The sequence below is a fragment of the Diabrotica virgifera genome, chromosome 8 (assembly GCF_917563875.1).
Source record: "Diabrotica virgifera virgifera chromosome 8, PGI_DIABVI_V3a".
Taxonomy (NCBI): domain Eukaryota; kingdom Metazoa; phylum Arthropoda; class Insecta; order Coleoptera; family Chrysomelidae; genus Diabrotica; species Diabrotica virgifera.
In genome coordinates this window covers 121,666,686-121,685,186 of record NC_065450.1, presented here as the reverse complement: position 1 = coordinate 121,685,186, position 18,501 = coordinate 121,666,686, and the positions used below count along the sequence as shown (strand labels likewise).

At 33.8% G+C, this 18,501-nt stretch overlaps 1 protein-coding gene across 1 annotated transcript; it reads right to left on the bottom strand.

Annotated features, from left to right (window-relative positions):
* Positions 1-3,798: 3,798 nt before the first annotated feature.
* Positions 3,799-4,560, bottom strand: LOC126890252 (micronuclear linker histone polyprotein-like). Its single transcript, XM_050659108.1, has one exon. The coding sequence runs from the start codon at positions 4,558-4,560 to the stop codon at positions 3,799-3,801; it is 762 nt and encodes a 253-aa protein (XP_050515065.1).
* Positions 4,561-18,501: the final 13,941 nt, after the last annotated feature.

Here is an 18,501-nt window from a genome sequence, read left to right as displayed (position 1 = left end):
TCCCTTTCGTTTTCTATATTCGTCGTCTGCTGTCTTATTAATTGAAAAAGTCGCAGATTAAGGATGTACCAGTAAGAACTTTCAACGCGAAAAGTCTCAGGTTTAAATAACTATTTACCATTTTAATTTTTATTAAATTGGTGGACTCTGCATCTGAAACTCTCCAATTTGTTATGAGATGTCGCTGTATCGCGTCTAATAGGAAATTTGAATTATTTTTCAGATTCCCTTTAAAATGATGGTGGAGCTATTTTTAGATTCAGAGGTGTGCACGCTAACAAAAGCTACTGAGGACGCCTGAAATGGTAGAAACTGCCTGTCTAGCGGGTGTGCAACCCTCTGAATCGAAAACAAGCAAAACCATCATTTATTAATTTACTATTGAACTAAAATATCTTTAATGTCCTTTGCAGCCACTTTAATAAACTCCGCTTCTTCTCGACTGGTAATCTAATAAATATTTCATTGGGGATTTTAACGGTTTTAATTTAACAGAACGGTATTAAACAACACTTTCATAGTATTTATTTTATTTTCCATAGTAAAAATACGCACAATTCAATACTCTTCAAAAACTGTGTTAGACCTCAAAGTAATCAAAATTGTATGTAATTTTAAATGAGACGTTAGAAATGTCACACAAAATACGAAAGTATGACGTCACAAGGGTTCACGTGATTTTTAGATCGTTTGAAATGATTTAAATACATAGAAGATTTTAAATTTGTACTTCCAAATTATTATGAGGTTTTGAGGCATGAAATTTTGCGTTTGAAATTTAAATTTCAGTTGACTATCTTAAAAAATGTGAACCATCAACCTGTATGACTGTACAAAATTTCAAATCTGTATTTATATATTTTGATAGCTGAAATATAGATGTGTCTTCATCTTAAATGCGACACACGGTATATTATCAATTTGATAATGTATTGCAACTAATATATTATGTAGTCGTATTTTTAATAGATTCAAAATATAAATTCAAAATACTGACTAACTCACTAATTTTATCATAAAAAGTTCAAACTGATTGCATTGAGGTATTGGACCAATTGGACCGCGTTATGTAATAGCGGATTAAGTGCCAAAATAAGTTTTGAGATAAATGGGTTTTAAAGATTTTAAATTTGGTTTTGGTGCTATTTCTAAAATGTGGAATTGACATATTTCATATTTTATAGGTTAATGCAAATAATAAAAAACTCTTACATGTATTTTAAATTTATTAAAAATAATTTATATTTTAAAAGTTATTCGATCAAATGTCGCTTAATTCATTAATGATTTTTTGATATGCATGAGTTAAGATCCAAATACAGGATTAAAAGACATATTTGGCGCTTATTCTGATGTTTCAGAATAAAAAGTAACGTGTTATATTATAGTTTTATTAAATTTTTCGCTTTAATACATATAAAAAGTTATATCCTTTACATAGAAAATACACCAAAAACAATACACTAAGATTGGTCTTCAATATCGAAATCAAATGATACATTAAAGCCGTCAATGTCATCTTGAATGCCTTCATTCCCTACGATATTTCCATAAAATTTTTTAACATCCAATAGAATGAGTTCCAATAACGACATTATGTCATTAAATTTTGGGATAGAGACAGGTTTTCCATTAGGCCACAAAATTTGCAGTTTGGAGGAATACAAAAATTCTGTACTTCTGGTTGCATTTCTTCTGACTCGTTTACTTATGTCTACTTCTGGAAAATTTCCATAGTGATTTTTGCTAAAATACATTTTAAAAGGTTTTTCTTTCAAGAGCTGTATAGTCCTAGGGCTCAGTGGAGGCTGTTCTTCAGATAAGGGGAACACCAATAGCGATAAAAGAATTTATTTATAAAACCGACACTAGGGTAATTACCCCGGGAGAACTTTGAATACTGACTTGTTACTGGTACACGTTTAGTTGAAGGCTCTATTTGAAGTTACATTTTGACAGCTTGAGTTGATTCTTGAGAATGATTCTGAAATGTATTATTTCTTATAAAAATAAAAATAAAAATGTATACCATTTTTATTCATTCAGTTGCGGTGCGAAACCAAAACTGTCTTAATTTTTACTCAGATCAGAGAGTGCAGCCAGCACTCTTATCGCCGATTTCACCTCTTGTTAGAGGTTCATCAGAGACCGTATAGGCTGCTTTTCTCTGGCCCAGGTAAAAATTTTCGACAAATCCATCTCCCACCGCAACTGACGAGATGGTAGTAGGTGCCTAGCGGCATCTGCTAAATAAAAGACTAAGTTTTTCAACCTAATAAAAATATTTGTAAATTAAATATTTTTAAAAGATTTTTATTTGAAAAACTTTATTGGCCCATTTCCTGGTGACAACCTCCAAGGCTTCTACAATATGCAAGCCAAATGGATGCTGCAGTGAAGACTAAAGGGAAGGAATTCTACACTATGCAATTCACAACCCCCGTCTGCAGCGTGGTAAAGTTCCAACGGAAAATGGACCTAGTTACTCTATAGGAGTAATACTAATATAAAAATAAAAATGTATACCATTTTTATTCATTCAGTTGCGGTGCGAAACCAAAACTGTCTTAATTTTTACTCAGATCAGAGAGTGCAGCCTTGTCTTGTATTATTTCTTGTTGGCAACATGAATTGGGTCATGGGCCACACGACAACAAAGTTAATTAGTCAGCTAATTTAATGTTCATTGCCAAAATATAGTTTATAAATTACGACAAATAAACAAATGAAATATCCCGTACATGTTTGAATATGATAACAAATTGGCTCGTGTGATATACGGGGTGATAAAAGTATACTGTTCAATATCGAATATGAATTTTGAATATTTGTTATTGGACATACAGCCCGCCGGCCAATCTGGCACAAGTGTCAGTGCTCAAAGTTTACAAGTCATGAAACATTACTTTACAAAGATAGGTTAATATAATGTTTGATGTAAAGACACTAGTCTTTGAACAAATAATACTCTTCCAACTGCAACAACTTAGGTAATAAATCAAAGTTTAGTTTAGGAAATGAAATGAAGGTAAATGCAAGGTGTTGAGTGGGATATATTTTTCAATCTGTTAAGGATCATATTATTATTGTATTCTCTTACTATTATACTCGTATTGTTGGATTGTAGTATTATAAATTTTATTAATAATATTATCGAATTGTATTACGAGCTCTCTGTCTATAATTATATGTAGACATTTTTAATTGTAGTTTCTTTCATCCAAACAAACCTGAATGGAATTTGCAGTTCGTGCAGAATGATATGTTTTCTGTTACTCGTTTTATATTACATCATATTATATGTGTAATGAAAATATAGTCATGTTTTCTAACGATAAATATTTTGAAATACGTATAGTTATTAGATTTTATTATTAGGGTATTTAATATTCTTCTTATTATAGCATTATATGTGTGTGTTTAAGTATTAATTATATTGGTCACCTTTTCGTCTTAGTTTCTTCTATGACCATAATCGAATTATTAATTTATCAACCCTGTAGTTGTGTACAACAGTTGTATAAGTTTTGTAGAATAGGGTAAAGTGTAAATAAAACCTACTGTAGGTAGGTTCCTTGGCGCGGGACAAAAAATCCCACCATTTGCAGCGTTATATTTAATTTCCAAAAAAAATATCCTAATTCCATAATTCCCAGTCCGGTTTGCTTATTTTCCTTCGTGTAAACAATCTATTTTCGTGTTAAATATGCAGGTCCTCAAACCAAGTGGGATTCGAATTACCACTCTAAGCATACCTCTTTAGCATCATCACACACGACTTAGTTTTCAACCCTTAAGTCAATCCCTATCTAGTTTGCATACATTCCTGAAAAATTTTGCATCAGGCACCGAATTTTCCTGTTGCTCACGGTGGTTGTAAGTCACCTGAGTCCATTGTTTATTTCTTCTTCCTTGTTGAGCTTGCTGTGCTCCTCTTCTTCTCTGTTTCCTCTCCTTATTACGATAAGTCCTTCTTTCATATGTTTCATGTTTCTTCATATTTGTATAGTTTCGATATTGATACCTCATCGTACAATTTTCTCTTTCGTATTTATTAGTATTCTTGTAATTTTTCTTCTTGTTTTCGTTTGTTATAATGTAAGTTTGACCCCGATACATGCTAATATCATGACGGCTATTTTCTTTTGTTTTTGTATAACTTTTATCACGGTACATCTTCGACCCGTGTGGTTGGTTTTGTTTTGAATTTCTGTGATCATGATAAGTCCTCGTGTCACATCTTCCGTTTGCGTTAGCACTATTGTATTTGCTTCTGCATTTCCCTCGTTTTTCAAGGTTATTTTTGTAATTTTCCTGTATTACCTTTCCGCGTTTGTTCCGTCGATCGACGTTTTGTATTGAACTGTATTGTTTTGTGTGTGTATTCTTGTATTCGTGTCCGTTTGGTACACTTTTTCTTCTCCCTTTATACCTACTGCTCCTTCGGTTTTTGGAGTTTTCTACGTTTTCTGTTTGGACAAGTGTTTCTTGATCCTTAACGTATGTAGTTGCCCCTGCCCCTGATAAGGAGCTGAAATTTCCTGCCTTTACAATTGTCATAGTGTTATAATTTGTTTCCTGAGAACTGGATTCTTTTCTTTGTGTCGTTCCTGACACTATCCATCCTAGTCTCGTGTTTTGGCTGAGTAGGCCGTTACTTAGTCGGTCCATACCCTCCGTCAATATGTGGCTATATTCTTTGACCCCTAGTAGTAAATTTATTTTCCCTACCCTGTAGTATCTTGGGTCTGCCAGTAGTGCATTTTTCTCGTTATAGTCCTGTAGGATTATGTCCTGTTCCGGTAAATCCCTTGTTATGTTATTTTTGGTAATACCAGTGCCTCTATTTCCATCTCGAAGTCACTTTGGAAATGAGTTCCGATCAAAAGTTTCATACTCCAGTTGGCTGTCTTTTCCCCTGACGAGCCTATTCCGGATATGGTCGCCTGTATTGGCTGCCTTTTTGTTCCTAGCGCCGTCGCTGCTTGTTCTGTTATAAATGCGCATTGTGACCCTTGGTCGATCAATGCTCTCATTATGTGTGAATCTCCTTTCGCATCTCTTATGCGTACCACTGCTGTGGCTAGTAATGCTTCACCTTCCTTATGGCTTGCACAGTTAACTGAGTTCTGTCCTCTTTGTTGTGTGTTGTTGTTTCTTTGCCCATTGTTCTCTTGCGTGTTTTCTCGTCTTCCGTTATTTTGTTCTCTGGCGTTGTTGGAATCATTATTTCCTCCTCTGTACCTGTCCGATTGGTACCCGTTTCTTCTACTATTCGATTCTCTTCCATTTCTTTCTTGTGTTTGTTCTCCTTTTGTTTCATTTGAGCTTCTTCTATTGCCCGTGTTTCCTCTTTCATAGTGCAACGTGGTGTGGTGCTCTCCGCCACAATGTTTGCACCTCATCTGCGTAAAACATTGGTTTTCTTTCTTATGAGCTAGGCAAATCACACACCATCATTTTTCTCTTATTATTCTGTTTCGGTTTCTTATACTGAGTTCCTGAAATTCTCTACAGTATGCTACTCCGTGATCTCCGTTGCAAATCACACAACTTATTCTAGTTTTCCTACCCGATGCTCCTTGTTTCTCTTGTCGCTTTTCTGATTCCAACAGCTCCAATATCTGGAATCTTCGCTGTATGAATGTTTGTGTTGATTTGTACGTCAGTATCTCTCTACTGTCTCCGATGTGGTTTTCGTATAATCTCCTTGTTTCATTATCCCATTTTGTTATGCTTATTCGAGCTATCAATGGGCTCCACGCTTCCGTGTCTGTTCCTAATCCTCCTATGGCTTCCAGACACTCATGGAAGGTGTCATGAAGTGATTTCAGTGCTCTAGCAGAAGATTTCTTTACTTCCTGCGCTAGTAGCATCCTATCTATTAGTTTAAACAATATCATCCTCGGGTTTTCATATCTTTCCTTTAACATGTTCCATGCCACTTCGTAGTTGGTCTCGGATATGTGTAAGTGTTGTATCATTCTGTTGGCTTCCCCTCTTAATTGAGTTTTTAGGTACTGCATTTTTTCTGCGTTCGACAATTGGTCGTTTTCATGTATTATTTTAGTAAACAGATCGTGGAAAGTTCTCCACGTTTCATATCTTCCTTCATACACAGTGATTTTCACCTGCGGTAATGTCACACCCTCTCTTCTCTGTGTGCTGTCTGGCCGTTGCATTCCTGGCCGTATTTTCTTTAAAGTTTCCCTGACTTTCCTCCTTAGCTGATTTATTCTCTCTACTTCTCCATCCTTAGCTGATTTATTCTCTCTACTTCTCCATTATCTAAAACGTCTAGCTCCTCATTTACTGTTGCTTCGATGAAGAGTGTATTTATTTTCTCCATGTGTTCTTTTAGCTCTGCCTGCAGTTCTTCATCCTTCTGCAAGTCTTGTTCATATTCTTGTAATAATTCCTCGATTTTTTGTTTTCTTATCTGTATCTCCTTTACTTTTGTTGTTTTTCCTCTTTTCAGGTTTCTTCCATATTCTTCCAATATGGTTTTTCCATCAATATATGTCTTAAAGACCTGATCGTAGTATTTTGTTTCGAAGTATTTGCCTTTCGTTACTCCACCCTCTATTAATTTTTGGTGGTTATGCAAAAATCTTGTCCAATAATCCTCCAACCTATCCTGACGCTCTTTAATATATTGTTGATTCTTTCGAGATCCAGAATCCTTTTTAAGATTCGATACCTGTTTAAATATCTCTGCTCCGATCTCTGCCTGCTTGCTGTATACAGTTTCCATGTTTAAATTTACCAACTTTTATCCAGTAGTAAATGTTTTTATTGTATTTTTATAAAATGTTGTTTATATTTTCAAGTACTATGATTCACGTTTCCTGCAATAATGTGATGGGGAAATTTGATTCTGTTTGACCTTGCTGACGCTAAGTTTTACTGTAGGTCAGTTGTAATATGTAGGTGAATGTTATATAATATTATGTCACACACATATAAATTGAAAACTCTTGGCTACGATGTTTTAGTAAAATTATGCAATATGAATGAACTACAAAATGCAATATGTAACTATCAAAGTATACGTTTTTTTCTTAATCAAATTTTTAAATAAAATAAATATGTAATGAATATTTTTAGAGATAAATACCGTTTATTATTATTATATAGGAAAAAAATCTATGTATGGGTATAGTTTAGGGTTAAATGAAAAATATTGTATAGAGTGTAATTAAAAAATATATATCTATGTATAAGTTGAATAGTTTGGGGTTAAATGAAAAATATTGTATAGAGTGTACTAAAAAAATATATATCTATGTATAAGTTGAATAGTTTGGGGTTAAATGAAAAATATTTCGGTATACGATACGTAACAGTTGGAAAAATATTAACTCATTCAAAAACTTACGGTTTTTTTTTCTTTGAGCGTTGAGTCGCTCCTCTGGTTGTGGATTCTGCTCTGGATGCTCTCCGGCTCTTCTGATTCTATTTTCTGTTCTGGATGCTCTCCGGCTCTCCTGTTTCTGTTTTCTGTTCTGGATGCTCTCCGGCTCTCCTGCTTCTATTTTCTGTTCTGGATGCTCTCCGACTCTCCTGCTTCTGTTCTCCCGGGCCTAGCGTCGTCTATCTGCTACTGGGTTTGTTTGGTGTGGACTGTAGTTGTAGGTTTGTCGAGTCTCGTTTCTACTTCGATGTCTTCTTTTTTCTAGATAAGGACCATGTATAATCCTAGGGCTCAGTGGAGGCTGTTCTTCAGATAAGGGAAACACCAATAGCGATAAAAGAATTTATTTATAAAACCGACACTAGGGTAATTACTAGGCTTGAGTTGATTCTTGAGAATGATTCTGAAATGTATTATTTCTTGTTGGCAACATGAATTGGGTCATGGGCCACACGACAACAAAGTTAATTAGTCAGCTAATTTAATGTTCATTGCCAAAATATAGTTTATAAATTACGACAAATAAACAAATGAAATATCCCGTACATGTTTGAAGATGATAACAAATTGGCTCGTGTGATATACGGGGTGATAAAAGTATACTGTTCAATATCAAATATGAATTCTGAATATTTGTTATTGGACAAGAGCAGTATTTTTATATATAGAGCAGTATATCAAGCCACAGCTGCCTTTTCTAAAATACAATGTTTGTTCGTTAAAATTCAGGGTAAAGGTAGGGTTTTTTCCAAATCAAAAGTCAGTACCTCCACATTTTGTTCATTTTTAGCAACCGCTTTTGCTTCATCTTGATGTGTCTCGATCTCTTAAATTGCTTTTTCTCTTCCTCAAATGTAGAGGCTCCACCCGTCGAGGCATTGGAATTCCCGGCTTGCCGCACGCGTCACAGCGACGCTTCTATAAAAGCTGGCGGTTCCAATCCTCGTCTGAGGAAGTGCCTCAGAAAGGAGAGGTGGTATCCGTCTGCATTAGTACATCCACTCGCCAACATCCCCAAAATTGTCGACAGAATCCGTTCTCTCGGCAGCAAGTATACAATGCGCACTATCAACGGCTCTAACATCAGAGCCAAAAGCATACTCAAAACACCTTGCAATAGGCGCGGTTTTAGACTCACCAGGGTTCCCAAAAAGAAAGTTCCATTCCCTCCGGCTAATCTTCTACAATTAGCTAGAAACGAACTTCCTGATGAGTTCCACGAAATATTAGAAAATACTCCCCTACTATATGGCAGATAATCAAGCTGCATCCCTAAAAGCTGAATGCAAGAGCCGTTCCTACCAGTAACAGCTGCCTTCGCTGTGTGTCGGGTTGTCAGATCGCAAAGATTAGCAAAGTATAAAACATAACACTTCTCCTTGCTCCTTCCAGTCCAGCACTACAGCAAAATCACCGTCTTAACCCACACTCCGTTAGCAAGATGCTTCTCCATTTGGAAACAAACCAATGTTCCACACACTCCCGCAAAAAAGGGAGTTCCAGTACCCTGAAGAGGGCAAGGCCTAAACGGGGGTAAAATGACCTCTCTCGAGTCGATCCTCGATATCGCAGTCCGCAGTCGTCCTCCGGCCTGTGCAGGCTTGTCCCGTCAGCCTGGGGCGCTGCACTTGCCTTTCCCTGACTCTGTGGTCTGGGGTCATTTCTACAAGCAAGAAGTTGTTTTACTTTTAGTTTAGTTCCAGTAGAAGTACTGCTTTTCCTTTTAGGGTTCATATTTATAATATTTTTTTTAAACATCCTTTATTTACTGCAATCTGTTTTTACAATTAAAAAAAAAACAATAAGCAATAGGTTTATCACATTAACATAGTGGAAATCCATCCAGTGATTAAAATCCTTTGCGATACATTTCTGATAAAAATATTTGAGATCTAAATAACAATTTACAAAAACATATTTTACGAACATATAAAAAAAACATCAATAGTTAAAATACACACACATTAAATTATATAGTGTATGTTTCAGTAATTACAGGTACAGAAAGGTCTAATGGGTCACGGCGTTTTAGTCTTCCTCTCCTGGGTCGCTTAAGTAGGTCTTGCGCAAGCGATTTGGATGCTTCAGTAGTCTATTTTTGTAGGTTCCACTGAGTGATACAACGGTGTCTTTAATGTTTTGGATCTGAAGGTCTCGATGTATAACATAATTAGGCACATACCACGGAGCGTTGGTAATATGTCTCAAGACTTTTGATTGAAAACGCTGAAGTTTCAGTAAATGGGAATTAGATGCTGTACCCCATATCTGAATACCGTAAGTCCAAACTGGCTTTAGGATAGACTTATACAATAATAATTTATTGTATAGACTTAATTTGGAGTTTTTGTTCATGAACCAATACATTTTCCTGTATATTATTCCTAGTTGTAGTCATTTTTTCCAGATGTGCTTTCCCCAATTTAGTCGGCTGTCAAAATGTATTCCTAAGTATTTAACATCATTCTTTGTGGGTATGATGGTATTGTTTATATGCACAGATGGTACACTTTCCCTGCATAAAGTGAATGTTATATGTGCAGATTTGCTGCCATTTACTTTAACTCGCCACAGTTGTAACCATTTCTCTAAACCATTTAAATGATCTTGTAAATTGTGGCATGCTGTAACTGGAACCGAGCTAGAGGCCATTATAACAGTATCATCTGCGTATGTAGCAATTGTGCTGTTTGCTGTTGTGGGAATATCTGCTGTGTAGAGTAAGTATAAAGTTGGCCTGCCCAATATACTGCCCTGGGGGTACTCCTGATAGAATTGGAGTTATGTTTGATACTGCTTCATTATGTCTAACCTGGAAGTATCGATTGGTAAGATAGGATCTCAGAAGTGTATAGATAGGATGGGGAAAATGAGTTTTTATTTTAGATAGCAGCCCATCATGCCATACCTTATCAAATGCTTGTGAGACATCCAAAAAGCTGCAGTGCAGTATTCTTTCTTTTCAATTGCATCGCTTGCTACCTTGGCAACCCTATGTACCTGCTCAATTGTTCCATGTTGTTGCCTGAATCCAAACTGGTACTCCGGTATCAACTTTTTTCTCTCGATTATAGGATTCATTCTTTGAAGGAGTAACCTTTCAAATATCTTAGATATAATGGGAAGCAAACTGATTGGACGATAAGATGGTAGTTCGTAAGGATCTTTATTTGGTTTCGGTATTAGAATAATTTGTGCCATTTTCCATTGAAACGGAAAATAGCCTAACTTTATTATAGCGTTGAATATGTACATAACCAACCGAAGTCCTTCTTCAGGAAAGTTTTTGTAGATTTTTCCCGATATTAAATCATACCCTGGAGCTTTTTTGATATTAAGATTTTTAACTAAATCTTTAATTTCATTTATTTTGATATTTTCAATCGGAGGTGACATCTGGTAGGGAACCTCTAAGCTCTTATGAATGAATTCTTCTTCTTCCGTAGGGACCATTCTGGGATGAGGTTGAAAAACTTGCCTGAGATGATTAGCAAAAGCTTGGGCTTTGTCGTCATCTGCCTTGGCCCAATCACCATCTTCCTTTCTAATGGGTCCATCATGCTTGATCTGATGTTTAAGTGTTTTTGAGAGTTTCCAAATAGAGTAATTTGTGTCATCCGTCGCAGTGAGACCTTCCAGAAATTCATTTATGCCTTGATCTTTGTATTTGTGTAGTTCTCTTTTAAGAATGCGAGTAGCCCTATTAAGTTGAGTTTTGTCCCCAGGAGATCTGGAAGTTGGCCACTGTTTTCTTAGTTTTCTCTTTTGGTTGATTAGGATTTTTATATGGTGTGGATATGGTGCATAGTTATTCCTCTGATTTAGATCTGGAGTTGCGCTCCAAGCTGCCTGTTGTATGATTGTTGTAAGGTGATGGACTGCTTCCTCAATATTTTCATTTGTTTTAAGAGGAAGATTTAAATTAATTGCATTTTGGATGTTAAGTCTGAATAGACCCCAATTTGTTTTATGATTTGAAAGGGAGGGGTGTTTATTTGTATTGCATACATGTTCCATCACATCAATAAATATGGGAGAATGGTCCGAGGAAAGGTCAAAGGATGGTTTAATATTTAAAAAGTCACTACTAATTCCTTTTACGATAGCAAAGTCGATGAGATCAGGAATTTTATTTCTATCCGTAGGCCAGTAGGTTGGTTGTCCAGTAGAAATTGGAGTCAAATTATTGTCGTTTAAGCTTTTAATAAGTTCTCTTCCGCGTGTTATCAATCTTGAACCCCAACTTGTATGTTTTGCATTAAAATCACCGGCTACAATGGAATGATGACCAAGCCCATTGAAATAACTAGAGAAATGTTCCTCTTTAATTATTTTACCTGGGGGACAATACGCAACTGACATCGTTATATGTCCCTTGCTAAGTTCTACGGATATCGAGGTTGCTTGAATATTTATTTCACATACTTTATTTATTTCGTGATGTTTTATATTACTTCTAATGATTAACGCAGTTCCACCATGACCTTTTCCCATTGGATGTGGTGTGATATAGGTGCAGAAGTCTGGCATACTAAAATAGCTCCTGTTTGTCATATGAGCTTCAGAGACCATCATGATATCAAGATTATTTAATTTTATAAATGCCTTAATCTCCTCATTGCTAGAGTCCCGTCCGATTTTATTGATTCATTTACTCCACTCTCTTCTGCTCCTTGCAAGATTTTTTGCTTTGTTCCATGTATTTTATTTTACTGAACTGTTTACAGTGAAAGAGATAACTTCTATAAGCACGAAAATTTACTTAATCTGTGTTACCAACATTAGTGTGAAAATAAAAGAGTTTCCAGGATGAGTAAACAATACATCTGGGCAAAGTAATAGTAAAATCCTGTATAAAAGGTATATTTAAAAACCCTCAAGTGGCCCTTTTGAGGGTTTTTAAATATACCTTTTATACAGAATTTTACTGTTTTTTTGTATTACATGGTATACAGCCAACTACAGGAAAGCTTTTTCCTTGTGAATTTTTACTTATTGAAAAAATATAAAAATTTTAAAATCACACAATGTTGTACTATTTTTTGCTAATAAAAAAATCAAAAACAATGTTAACTAGTTAATACTTACTGCTACTTGTTGTATTGTCTTTCACCTTCAATTACCGGCATACGAATAAAGATCTCTAATTACTAATTAAAATAATATTCGTCGTTCACGAATTACTGATGATAGAATGTGCATTAACCTAAGCTCTACTACAGTAATCTTCATCATCATAAACGATTCATAAATATATTCTCCGAGAATTATGGCTAACGTCAAGGCGTTTTGAAAAGGAATTTTAAGATACTGGATTTATTCCTCTTTATCATTTATAACTTGCTGTGTATTTTGTGGCTGTTTTAACTATTTTTCACTTATTTCTACATTAAACTCTCCTGTCCTTGATATTAGTTACTTGAATGTCTCCGTCTAGTTCATTCTCAAGGTCTTCATGTATGTGAGGATAATTTTAATGTAAGTAATTAATATCTGTGGTCTGCTTAAGAGTTTATTTTAATAAATCAAGTCTATATTAAACAAAAAGAAAATAGAACTTTTGGTAGATGTACATTATATATTGAATGATATTTAACTATAAACTGTTTTTCTGCAACTGTTGTACTATAAAATTCAACGTGACTTACTCTAAGTGCACCACATATATTTGCAAGGGTGATATAAACTTGTATTTTTTATAATATATAATATAAAAATATTATCAAATATACTCCTTATTGAAAAAATGACACAAACTTATATTTTTTTAAATGACAGACTCTGTATATTTTTAAATTTTTGGATTCTTCTCGATGTCTTCTTTCCTAAAATATAAGGTTTTTTAATAATATACGAAGTAGTTTAAAAGATAACTATGTTTTTTGTAGTGATTTGACATAAAAATTTCCATTTATGTTCAAACAATTTTTAATATAGTCTACTATGGTTAAGCAATATTAATATAGAGAAACGATTAGTTTTAATACAAAGGGTTGGTCAAAACTCGAAATGAGAATTTTCTTAGTTTTCTGTAAAATAGTATTTTAGTGAAATGATATTGTATAGTATTTTTTTATTTCTTAAGCATTCCCCATCTCTAAGACTTCAATTTGTGAGTTATTCCTGATTCTTTAAGTGAAACATTAATTGCAACAAAAAATTAGTGAAATTTTAGTAGGAGGTCGTGAAAATATTCATCCCAAAATAATTTTTCGAAAAAAAACATAATAATTTAGATTGATCGTTAATTTATTAATAAGGGAAGATATATCAAAATACTTTATAAATTTACTTTATTACGCAATACTATAATATTAAGGGAATAGTACTTAAGATTGTTGGTGCGTATAATATTAATAAAAACATATAATATTCTACCTATCCTAGTTGGTAGGTAACATTTGACATTGTACTGTTTTTCCAGTTGCTTTGTTACCATTACTAATATGAATTTTTCTAATGAGGAACTGATTAATATGTTTTTGTGCTAGAACTGTATAACAAAAATGTGCTACTAGCAATTAGAATTTATTATCAGCAATTTTCTGATAGATGAGAACAAAGCCGAGACACTTGAAAGTTTACTAGAACACGGTTTCAAACTGAACACTTAGATTATGAGAAATCTGATCGAACAAAAACTGTTGTAAATAAATAAAATGAATTAAATATATCTCATCCTTCGTGTCACTGAGGATCTGGATATTAGTACGACCGTTATTATAATCTAAGTGTCTATTTCATCTTTCCTGTCACTTACACTAGGTATGTTGCGAAATTGTTCATCAACTTATTACGGAAAAGGATAATATCAACGAATATATTAGATGCTTGCGTCTATATTTGTTGATAATAGATTCTTTTCTAACAGCGCGATCGATCCTCGGTTAAAACGTAGGACTTCTTTATTAACACAAGGCCATAATTTGGTTCAAATATCTGAAGACCAGGTACTTACCAAAGGCAGGTACTTTCTAACCTGAACCAAATAAACACTGCCAAGAAAGAGGGGATTCATAAAGCGATCTTGCAAACTAGATGGACACTATTTCTGCTTAAAATATGCTGTAGGACAATAGTATATTGTAAAAAAAAGTGGGAAATAAGACATATTTCTCACGAGCGCAGAAGTTTCGAAGTTATCGCAAATCAAGCGAGGGAAAAATATGTCATTTTGTCTCGTGTTGTACACTGTACACTGTTTTTCTATGGATACGTTTTTGTCAAGAGTTCAAACTTTAAAATGAGATAATTTAGGTAATTGTAGGTATATTACACTCCTGGTCAAAAAAACTTGGACACCTTAAAAATGGGTCATTTTTGATGTCTCGAATCTCATAAACCTGTTGTCCGATTTTAGTGATTTTTTTTAATATGTTATAGCCTTATTCTCTAAGAATATGGATGTAGTAATAGTGTTGCTGAACATGTAAATGTCATTGTATACCGGGTGTAACAATATTACTGTGTTTTTTCCTGAAAGTTCGTAGCACCCTGTGGAATATTCTAGCATTTAAAAAATATTGAAATTATAATTCGATTGTAGCCTTAGCCACTCTTAACATTCTGCTTTTTGACTCATTCACTTATGTTGGATACTAAAAAAGTTAGGTACTTTGACAACTAGCCATGTTCTTCATCAATACAGGGTGTTCCTAAATAAGTGCGACAAACTTTAAGGGTTAATTCTGCATGAAAAAATAATGACAGTTTGCTTTATAAACATATGTCCGCAAATGCTTCGTTTCCGAGATACGAGATGTTGAATTCTTTCTTACAAACAGATGATTTATTTACTGCTCTAAAACCGGTTGAGATATGCAAATGAAATTTGGTAGGTTTTAAGAGGTAGTTATTTCACATTTTTTGACATACAACTAAAAATTTTATATTCGCCATTGGCGTGCATACAGGTAATATGACCGGGTAATATGACCCGTATGCACGCCAATGGTGAACGTAAAATACATAATTGTAGTCAAAAAATGCGCAATGACTGCCTCTTAAAACCCTCCAAATTTCATTTGCATATCTCAACCGGTTTTAGAGCAATAAAAAAATCGTCAGTGTGTAAGAAAAAATTGAACACCCGGTATCTCGGAAACGAAGCATTTGCATACATATGTTTATAAATTAAACGGCCATTATTTTTTCATGCAGAATTGCCCCTTTAAGTTTGTCGCACTTATTTAGAAACACTCTATATTGATGAAGAACGTGGCTACTTGTCAAAGTACCTAACTTTTTCATTATCCAACATAAGTGAATGAGTCAAAAAGCAGAATGTTAAGAGAGGCTAGGGCTATAACTGAGTATTAATTTTAATATTTTTTAAATGCTAGAATATTCCACAGGGTGTTCCGAACTTTCAGGAAAATACACAGTAATATTGTTACACCCGGTATACAATGACATTTACATGTTCAGCAACACTATTACTACATCCATATTCTTAGAGAATAAGGCTATAACATATTAAAAAAATCACTAAAATCGGACAACGGGTTTATGAGATTCGAGACATCAAAAATGACCCATTTTTAAGGTGTCCAGGTTTTTTTGGCCAGGAGTGTATATGCATAAATTGAACTAAAATACATACATAATATACATACAGAGAGGATCTAAATTATGGAATATATTCATTTTCCCTAAACTGGACGGCTTTAGAGAAAAATCCCGAAACAGGTCGATTTTTATTTTCAAATTATAATTTTTTGGCATATATTTCATACTAGTGACGTCATCCATGCGAGCGTGGTGACGTAATCGATGATTTTTTAAATAGGAATAGGGATCGTGTGGCACCTCATTTAAAAGGGTGTTCAATTCTCTATACAGTAATATAAACATTAATATCATTATCTATACAAGGTGGCCAAAATAATAATTTTTGAATTAAATTATTTGACGAAAAAAGAAGAATGTATGCAATTTATGTAACTCAAAACACATTCTATCGCCGTCAGAGAATATAAAAAAAAATGTTTATTTGGCAAATAAACTTTGCTTTTCGCTTAAATTAAATGTTCAAACTGCCAAGAGGTAGGTGGGTTGTATGCTGTTTGTGATTTAATTTAAGCGAAAAGAAATGTTTATTTCTGAAATAAACATATTTTTCTATTTACTGACAGCCGTACAATGTGTTTTGAGTTAAGTAAATTACATACATTCTTCTTTTTGCGTCAATTAATTTAATTCAACAATTATTTTTTGGTCACTCTATATAAATAATGATGTTATAGTTTATATTACTGAATAGATAATTGAACACCCTTTCAAATGTGGTGCCACACGATTCCTATTTCCATTAAAAAAACCATTGATTACGTCATCACGCTCAGATGGATGCCGTCACTAGTATGAAATATATGCCAAACAATTGTAATTTGAAAATAAAAATCGATTTATTTCAGGATTTTTCCCCAAAGTCGTCCATTTTAGAGAAAATGAATTTATTCCATAATTTAGATCCTCTCAGGTATTTAATACATATTATTAAAATTTATATAGGTTATTTATTTATAATTATAATAATTATTAAGAGCAAACAGTAGCGATCAACAGGTAGCAACAAACGCGTTCCAAGATTGCGGCTCTAATTTTGAATATTTTGTCGAGATATTTGGCACACATATCCGTAATATAATAAGGAATGGCGGTACAGAGCCCAATTTCAGAAATATGTTAGTATGTGGAAATTACTCTATAACCAAATAAAATAGTGAAAAAACGAGCCTGTACCGCCATTAATAAAGACAAAAAATACACTTTCTTCAAATATACTTTTTATCCCGTGTCTAGATTTTGTGTCACATTGGTACTACTAAAAATCGATTTTTTTATAACAAGAAATCGAACGTCACTGACTTGGCAACATTTCGCGCCTATGTGTATAAAAATGATTGTTTTTGATAGTTTAAACGTCACTGTCAGTGTCGAATTACCGATGCACTGTTGCCTCACTTTTAAAAGTTCGCAGAACTTTCGCAATCTTGGACCGCGTTTGTTGCTACCTGTTGATCGCTACTGTGTGCTCTTAACAGTTATTTTTAACAGTTTGGGAAGGTAATTCCTGGTCAGTTTTGCTTTAACACATTTTGTTTGACAACATAATTTGTGTTTGTATTGTGCATGTTACCATGGAAATATGTATGGAAAACCGGCGGAGAACCAATAGTCCAAGTAATGAAGCTTAAAATAGGACAAAACCTCGCAATTTTTACAGAATAGATCGATTTGCTTGAAAATTTAAAAATAAGTAGAGGATAGTCCAAGGATCAAAATCTATATAATGCTGAAAGACGCTTTTACCATGGGGGTGATTGTCACCCCATCTCGGGGGTGGAATTTTTTATTATATTTTGACCACAAAAGTTAGTAAAAACTTTCATTCTAAGCAAAAAACGTTCTATACATTTTTTTGATAAAATTAATAGTTTTCGATTTATTCGCTATCGAAAGTGTTAGTTTTATATCTAAAAAATCAATGTTGTTAATAAGTTTTCGGCTAATAACTCCAAAAGTTTTTGTTTTGTCAAAACAACTTTACTTAACAAAAATGTACCTTTTGAAACAATAAACAAAACCGTTTCTTTTAGCTTTTATTAAGACCAATAGTAATCGAGCTATACAATATTAAATGTTAGCTCTTCTTCGTCAAATGCTAAATACTGTAGTTTCAAAGTCAAAAGACAAGAAAACTATGCTTTTTTCGAGGATAACTTGTTTAAACTAATTTAAAGCATTTTAAAATATCTATCTCTAGAAATAAAAACAAAGTCTGTAGCTCAAAAATTAAGTGACGTATATTGAAAAGAATGTAAGTCCCTACTCTTTTTCAGCGAAAAAGTGATCCGAAGCAACCTCCTAATCACCACTCTAATTAAAATGAGTCATTTGCCTTATTTGGTCTTTTTTATTTTTATATTATTAATAGGTTCTAGAAGTTTAACCAGCTTAGAATGATTAGTTTTTAAAATAATGGAGTTAGAAGCGAATAACGAATTTTTGTAGTTTGGAAAAAAAAATGGCATTTTCTTCAGAATAGAAAGATTAGCATCAGAGGTACGAAAAAATGTTTAAAT

Bases quoted from the DNA above. Each gene is read 5' to 3' on its own strand.
- LOC126890252 (XM_050659108.1), bottom strand. From the start codon at position 4,560: ATGACAATTGTAAAGGCAGGAAATTTCAGCTCCTTATCAGGGGCAGGG.